Raw genomic sequence first — 9266 nt, forward strand, 5'->3', positions numbered from 1 at the left:
TTGGGAAAAATCAAAATACTTTCTATTCACCATGCTAATGTGAAATAGTTATGAAAAGAATAAAGTGGAGATTAAACATTTGTGAATCAATTTCAGACAGTTTACAGCTATGTCGTAATTACTATATGCAATCATAAGCTATACCAACATCAATGGCATACTAGACAAACCACAAGTATATTAAAATCTTGTCTGCAAAAGTCAAATAGTATGGTGTTATGTGACCTATCCTTGATCCAAAGTTCATTTATTTTATAAATTAACTATAAAATAATATTATCTGTTTGTAGGTATATAATAACAGCTGACCCCATTTCATGATTATCATGAGGATATACAAGTACATAATAAATAATTTACAAAATTTTAGATTTAATGTAATAGCTCAACTTCAACATACTAATTTGTTATAGCTTTGTCCTAATAACCTTCATATGTTACTTCCAATTTAATTTAATATCCTATACATTTGATGAAGCTAATTTGTTCAATAATACTTTAATCTTTATTTTGAAGTGACAAAGTTTCTACTTAGTAGATAAAAACTGGAAGTTTATCACATGCTGCTAAGTTCCATTTATCTATTTTAATTATTTTTCTATTAACCATTAGTTGTAAATCTATTATTACAAGTTATAACCAAGTTAGTATCATAACCAAAGTAGTGTTAAAATGAATTAGCATTTACAAGGTCAATAACATAGATAAGAAATAACAGAAGTCCTAAAGACCATTATGGAACTCCAAACTCTAAACAATCAGGTTGAAAAAAATTTAATTGATGTGTAGTTTTCTATTAGCTAGATAATTTTATAAGATGTCCAAAGCTATATCTCTTATATCATAATGCTGCAATTTCTATAAAAATATGTCACACAATAAACTATCAAATGCTTTCAGTAAGCCTAAAAATGCACTACAAATCACATTATCAACATAAAAAATTATACCTTATCATAAACCTCTAACACTGCAAATGGTGATTTTTAAGCACTTGAAGGTAACAAATACTGCATTTGTGTGTTCCCATATGCGAGATATACTCCATTCTTTGCTTAATTTCACTTTCATTAGCAGTAGCTGTCAGAATGTTTCATATATCTAGTTTTATCATAGTTTGTTTTGCATTGTCAGTTTAGTACATGGATTTAGGGCTAATTAAATTTCCTAACATTGACAAATATAATGAGATTTATTGAATTTACAACCAAAAATATAATTAACAGTAACAATACCCAACTGATTAAACAATACATTTTAATTTTTGTGAGTAAAAATGTAATATAATTATATTTCATTATTTATACTCATTACATAGTAGATTTTTAATTAATTTAAGTAGACAGCTTGCTCTGATCAAAAATTAATGCTGAATACATTTATATCATTATGCAAATAGCTCTGAAATTGGAACTATATACATCAACTCTTATTAATTTTTTTTTACTAACTTAGCCCTCATTTATGACTATGGAATTCTTTCAAACAAACTATACAAATTACTATATCCTTCTCTTATTTAAAAAAAAAAAAAAAAATTTACTAATCTTGAGTTTTGCTTTAAATACATAACTTACTCTGATCCAAAATTATTTTCATTCATTCAGGTACTTTAATGTACTGGTATTAGCACAATTATTAACTATAATATAGTTACGATTAAAAAACTATTTCTTTTCTGATACACATTTTGCTATATAATAAATGGTAAGCTACTTTTGGGGATGATTATTTTCTAAAGTTAAATGTGAATACTCAACCATAAAACTTCCATGATTTCTGTTAGTCCTAATATTCAGTTTTGTTTATTTTATTTATTATAGCATCTTTGTTTTCACAAGCACATTTCAAATTTTTTTCAGTTATATCATTTTTAATGTATTAATAATCTTATTCCTTCTTTAACCATTTAGGAAAACATTCTTAGTTAGGATGTAGGATTCAGAAAGTTCATACATTCAGTTAACTTAATCACCCTAATAATAACATGTTGAGCTTCATTAAAATTCTTCCACATTTAGATGAGCCATTTTGCTATTATTGAAACTCAATATTCCTAAAATTAGAGAAATATTGTAACTCTTATTAAATTTAATGAAAAACTTCAACTAAAACTTTAAAGCTAGTAACATTACCATCAATAGTATCAAAGAGCTCTTGTATATAATTTGTAACTATATTCTCCTTTGTACTATATGTAAGATTTAAACTAGTTTCATTTCCAGTAAAGTTTATATGCTATAAAAGAAATAACTCTCCACACACACTAGAAATATTTTAGTATCATGTAAAGAACAATGATTAACCAAGTCAAAAATTGAAGTCTCCCATTAAAACAATAGGCCTGTTTTAAATGGCAGCATAACTAAGTTGTATCCACACATTACTTTGAAAGTCAGTGATCTGTCCAGTAGCATATACAAACAAGTTTTGATTTTTAATTCCTTTCTAAATCCTGAACCTGAATCCTCTTCACATTTAATGATATATTTCAATATCACCTCTGTCCACTTCTTACAACCAAAATTACCTCTTTCATTAAATTTCTGAAATAACATTTTCAAAATCTTTTAACCATCACACACTAACATCATTGACCTTCTAAAATCAGAATAAGAAATGGAAAACACTCTGCTTTGATAAGGACTTCAATCCAAAAGTATTACCTTAACCAATTGTGTAAACCTGACACTTAACTTACAATATGGGTCATTGTAATATCTAGAATCATAACTGCTACCAACGCTTTTAATTTTAATGTCTTATCATATATACTCTTACAATTAATGTAAAAAAAAGTTCACTTTCAGCTTCAAAATCAATAAATAATGTATTTGTTTCACATTTTTTTAAAAATCTATGACAATTCCATAAGGTCAAAGAGATCCTATTATTATCACCTCAACACAGTTTAAATAATTCCAAATATATGCATTTATATACCTTCTCCAAACAATTTGTTTTCAATCCAACTAACAAGCAGTATTCATAATAACAGCTATCTAAATTGATTAGTATTTCCTCTAAAGCAACCAAAGCATTTTGTGATGTTTCTTACAAATACAATCAGTAAAAATATTTATTACTAAACACTTGAGTTTTAGAAAACACTTCACTGCTTTTTGTACTTCTGAACTTTATATCAATCAGTATAGTCTTAACCAAAATCCACCTCTAATTTTCATTTATACATTCATTCAACAAGTCTGTGGTCTAAGTTAAAAAAGAGACTATAAAATTATGAATGTCAACATCCTCTAAAAGAAAATGTATAATTTTTTCTTTAGCTTTACATCACTTATATATATGTCCCAGATAAGTACAGCTTGATAACTGTAACTTCAGTTTTGTCTTCAGTCAAAGGTTAGTACTTAATCTTTTAACTGGTAGCAAAAACATTTTAAAATATTATTAAAAATAAACTTTATGCTGATACTTACTGATTTTATTAGTTAAATAATCAGTCAATTTTCAGTATTTCATAGAATACAGCTTGTTTAAATTAATCCAACTTTTTTTTTAGAATCTATCTAAATGTCATTTACAGTTCTTTTGTTTATTATTCCCCTTTCAAAGTATTGTACTTTGAATATATAGTTGTATATGCTCAATGATACTGCCAAAATAATCAGGAAAATAACAGTATGGAACACTTATGTGTTGTAAAAAAATATTTACAAAAAAACTGCTACTTCATTAAACTATGAGCAAATCTAATAAAATTAAATTAAACCTGCAACAAAAACTTACAAGTTGATTTACAATTTACCATACTATAATTTTTTTAAGAATTTGATGGATTTGTTTTCTAAACAAGCTTAGCAAAATAGTCTGCTTTTTATACAAAAAAAAATAGAAATCATAGACCCTCTTATGCTCTGTAGTATAAATTTTATCACAGTAAACAAAATATCCACTAAACTCATTGCTAATGGATCACTTTGTGTCTTGAATTTGATAATGCCAAATCTGAAGAACTAGAAAGACAGGTAGAATTGGAAAGTTTAGTAATAATACTAGCATGGGAAGTAGCTTGGATCTTTTAACTTTTAAAGGTTAAGTGCTATATTTAATTTTCCTTCTTGCTACACCATTCTATAGATGTTTTAACATTTCCTTCTTCTAGTTTTGGCAATCTACTTAATGATTAATATAACTTACAAATAGTAACATAAACAACTTAAAATATTCATAACGCAACTAAGATCTATAATTGATCATTAAAATTAGTAGTCTGTCAAGACCATTAAACACCATACACAAACTTCAATTATATGTTTTTGTTATGGCTAGGCCTAACAAAATATAGGACCTGACATATACATCATGAACTGTCTCAATAAGCTACCTTATAATTTGACAAAAGCTTAAAATTGTTACGACTAGTAGTATAAGCAATAATCACACCCAACGTGTTTTGGTTTTGAATTTACATTTACATCGGTTATCTACTACGCTGACTAGCATCAACATAAACAACCCGTAGCGTAAATACAAGATACACAATACATGACAGTGATCAGGCTTTATTTTAAGCCTATAAGCATATTGCTATTGCACCATTACCGGTAGAACTTGCAATTACATTACTATCCTTAAGCCTAAATAGAGCTCTTGAGTAGAGGTGAATCGAAGCACATTACCCGAAGTCCCAGAAGTTTCATTCAAAAACGTGCAAGTCTTTTATTCATCGCTTCAGTGCGTAATAAGGTTAATACACTTTTTAAGTGTTTCCTTCTATTAGCGAACAAATATGAAATATATAAACCTAAAACTTCTTTGTCATTTATTGATGATCATTAAAATATTTACCTTATAGTAAGCACCATTTTCACCACACACCTCCACAACTAAATCCTCCATCTTGCCTCTGTTTCAGGGCTCATGGGTAATTACAGAAAACGAGGAGTTAGTCCAATATTTGCTCCATGTCTACTCGAACTATCATATTTTAATAAATATAAAATAAAATAAAATATAACAATCATACGTATCTCTTATAGGTGTTATATACAAAAATTAATGTTTTTATATAGAAACTAAGAGCTAGTCAAAATATACTTCAATACTTTATTGACGTAACTATGCAGGTATTATGAATATATTTATGGAGAGTTTTTTGTTTTCTCAGTGCACAGTTGTTCACTGTGAAGGGTCCCGGGTTTTTGCTTTGTAAGTCTGTATACTTACTGTTGACCCACCAGGAGACATTTGATAAAAACAACAGAGTATTTTCTAAACTTCTAAATAGCATACTGCTTCTTTCAGCCAATATTAAAAACAACACAAAAACAAAACAGTTAGAATATAATCAAGAAGAAAATGGTTAATTTATCAAGTTTTAATTTAACAAACGCATAAGAAGATATCCTCAGTGAAGATTTGAACTTTGATGTGTGGTTAATAAATATACCACGTGTTTCTAACTTTCTGAATTATAATATTTTCTTTACATTTATCCTTTATTCTATATACATATAGTCTTCACATAACACGTTGTCGAGAAAGCTACAAGCTTATCTTGTACAAACTACCTTTATTTCTGTGTCATTCACCAGGAGAAAGAGGCTGTTCTGCTCATAATATGAACATTGCCATACTGACGCACGCTGTGCAAGAATGTAGACAACAGTGTCCTTCAACGTAGAACAGGCGGTGTATCGAGGTTATGGCCTCTCCTATGTTTAAATGAAAACGACATGCTGGGTAAACATTTCTGGCAAAGTATGATACAAATAGTTAAGTTTAAGTAGTCTAGTACACAACCTTGAAGAGTAAATAGTCTGAAGAAAGATATAATAACAATTACCATTGTGTGTTTTAAAATAGCAAGCAAGCATATTTAGTATGTGAATTAATGTTGTTATTTCTTGCATTATCTTCTTGCTAGTCACTGTTTTTCTCAAACTTAGTTGTTTAGAGATTCAGTATAAGTCCACAATAACATAATCAAATTTCCTATTATTCTGTGGGCCTAGCCCATCACACTTATGTTAATTGAATTTGATCTGAATATATCACAGTGTACAAGAAGATGTTTGTTGCTGTGACTACAGGATACATTAAACGTTTGCTGCTTTTATTAAAGTGTATAATGCCCTTTAATTGAACTATTGTGCATTTAATTTCGAAAAGCTTCTTTTCCACAACAAGAAGGATTCACGGCCAATATTTACAGCCCGTCACTGAATGAAAACGGTTCTATAGGAAAGTTGTAAAGTTGACTCAAAGTTATTCCTTCGACAGTAGACTTCGAAAATCCATTACTTCAATCTCATTACCGCCGCTTATTCAAGAAGAAGAGTCACTAATGTCTGGCGCATCCACACTGCTCATACCCTTCCCCTGCAGAATGATCTAAGTGCAACAGAAACATTGATGACTGAGGATCTGAGGCCGAATAAAATGATCTGTATACGACCCTTAGACCTACCCCAGCTGGAGTAACCCAGTCTCAGCTTTGGTTAAAGCCATCCAAGAGCATTGGAGAGAAACATGAGATGCCACTGGTGGAAAACATTTACCAACAGAAGCTGTCTTAACACCAGATGTGATGGTGGAACTAAATGACAAAGTAAATAGTCTAAAGACAGTGTTAAGCATCTTTAAACAAAGAGGATATTGTTGAGATAATTATGGGTCACATAAAATCTGAGGTCACGTACATTGGTTCTACCACTCTAAAAACAGGAGTCTATTGTAGATGAAGTAGAGGTGCTGGATATTATGATTATTCATATGAGCAAGCTGAAGTAGATTTCTCTGCCAACATGCAAGAGTAAAGCTAATGAGAACTTGGACCATTTTTCAAAGCATTTCAGACAGGTGTGAACTCAATTGAGAGTTAACAAGCTACTCTGTCCTGTTTTGTAAAAAGCTGCGATTCTTTATCGTAGGTGTCTTTGACTTGTTTGGGTAAATTTCAACAATAAAGATGCAGCCAAAAATCTACTTGCTTTAAGATAATACATTCACGTCAAACGTATATAAAACAACAGTTACATTATTGGTTATCGCAACTGAATCTTGAGCTTTAAATAATTCTCTTTTTTCAAAGGTCCGCACATGCTGGTACTTTAGAACCCAACTGACAAGACGAATTATTCTTTCCTATATCTGTTTCTACAATACAAGCTGTGAAACTCACTTTAAACTCACCACTATAACTGTTGGTAACCACAGTTCTATCCAGAGCTATAAATAATTTACTTCTTTCCATCAAAGTCCATACAGGCAGGTTCAATTGCTTCAGAACATCCTTTGAAAAGACAAATTATTTTCTCTTATCTGTCTTATTTCAATAAAAGCTATGAAACTCACTCATTATGAATAATTCACGCAGTCTAACTTCACTTTTAATTTCATTTTCACAAACTTACTTTTTGTATGTGCACGTATCTAGAAATAGCTAGCTCTTTAGTGACAACAATATTTACATAACGAAGCATTGAGTAAAATGACATCAACAACACTTAAAACCTAGTACAATAATCAAACTGCACATGCAATGTAATATTCACACAGGGTTACATAAAGAACTTGTTGTAACTATTCCTTTAAAATAATTATCTTTTAACACTCTTGTTATGAAAGCTAAACAAGCATTAAATAATAAATCTCTAAACAAACTAAATAGCCTGTATATCCAACCCACCCACACACCCCAGTTTTAAAATACAACTATAATGATAACTAGTATAATAGTTTGAAAGATGGTGTAACAAGTGAACGTAATCAAATAGCAGGTGAAAATAGCTATTGCACAGCTCTGGAAACTAAATGATCCCAAGTTGAACGTGATCACCAACCTTGCAACCTGCATCACAAAGTGTGGTGTCCAGTCCAGCTCTGTCAGAGTGAGGTGCCCTCCAGTGGCATAGTGGTATGTCTGTAGACTTATATTGTTAGAAACCAGATTTTGATACCTCTGATTTACAAAGCACAGATAGCCCTTTGTGTGGCTTTGTACATAATAACAAAACAAACAAATAGAGTTGGGTAGGTCTTGGTATGTGCTTCAAAGTAAAAGGGTGACAGATAGAGTTCCTAGTTCGTACAAGAGTGGCCAGAAAACAGATAGATATTATTAGGAGTTAGGTGCTCTGAGAAAAAAATATCATTAAAGCCATTCAACCTGAACTTTGTTCTGGTGAATGAAGATGAACTAAATATGAATAAAAAGTCACACTCTAATATCTGTCTAGAAGGTTTTTGCTTTAAAAAAAGAAGATAGTCATTATTGACTTTACTTCTGTCATTGTCATCCTTGAGAACAGCATGCCACAAAGCTTATTAGTCATATTTCTTGTCCAACTGGTAAGTTGATGTTTTATGGTAAAATCATCTGATGCTAGCCAAATCAAGCATAAGAAGAGAGGTTGGAGAAGCAGATATAGTATTTCCATGAACACAAGTAGTGTTCTTTAGCTTACTATGGACGAAGTATAATATATTGGAGTCGTGTAATGTAATTATGATGCCCACATATGAAATGCGCGGCTTCTTCTCTGAATACAAAGTAGCATTAATGGCACTTTTCTGGTACTTTCTGTGTAAGCCATGCCATGTCTGAAAGGGAATATTCTGTCACTAATAGATATGAGATAACTAGTTGAGGATTGTTGAGACAATATAAACTCAACACTGTGGCAGTAACTTAGCGATTTACAGGCAGAACACGCCACTGTATTTATGGGACCATATATTTGAATGTGTAAAATAATAGTCACACAACAGTACACATATAAAAGTGGTTTACATCTGACTAAAAACATAACACAGGCCTGGAGAAATAAAGATGTAATCAACGCTGAAATACAGTAGATGTAAATGTAAAGCCATAGAGCTTACTTGATTGTCTGCTGTAGTGACAGGCAAGAAGGAGGAAGGTGTGTCTAAATTTTGCATTGATTTTAGATGGTTGAACACAGTAACTCACGCTAGTGATTTCCATTACCATAAACAGATGAATGCTTGAGTTCATTAGAATGGGCATGTTGGTTCAGTATATTAGACATGATATTTGGGTACTGTCGAGCTAGAAAACGAGAATACATCTAAAACTGTTTTCAGCAAAAAAAGGTGGCTTGTATGAATTTTGACTCATGCTATTCGGCCTGTATAAGGTACCTAGACTTTTGAAGCTTATTCCGAAAGAGCTGCAATGAAAAAAGTTCCAGAGCTGCCTCAACAATATTACACGTCGAGGTATGTGACTCAGTACCTGAAAATTGTATTCCAGCAAGTAAACAAGCTAAGTTTGAAAG

The 9266-nt window shown here is 30.9% G+C and overlaps 1 protein-coding gene across 6 annotated transcripts in view; it reads right to left on the reverse strand.

Annotated features, from left to right (window-relative positions):
• Nucleotides 1-4953, reverse strand: part of LOC143232425 (RNA-binding protein FXR1-like) — a 72457-nt gene extending 67504 nt beyond the window's left edge. For 5 of the 6 annotated variants that reach the window (XM_076467878.1, XM_076467876.1, XM_076467877.1 and 2 more), the window contains exon 1: nucleotides 4813-4941. In XM_076467878.1, the coding sequence (XP_076323993.1) occupies nucleotides 4813-4863 (51 nt within the window). In that variant the 5' untranslated portion in view covers nucleotides 4864-4941. Of the gene's footprint in view, nucleotides 1-4812 lie in introns of all 6 variants that reach the window. The other variant, XM_076467873.1, reaches the window with a different exon arrangement.
• Nucleotides 4954-9266: the final 4313 nt, after the last annotated feature.

This window comes from Tachypleus tridentatus, chromosome 11 (assembly GCF_004210375.1).
Source record: "Tachypleus tridentatus isolate NWPU-2018 chromosome 11, ASM421037v1, whole genome shotgun sequence".
Classification (NCBI taxonomy): domain Eukaryota; kingdom Metazoa; phylum Arthropoda; class Merostomata; order Xiphosura; family Limulidae; genus Tachypleus; species Tachypleus tridentatus.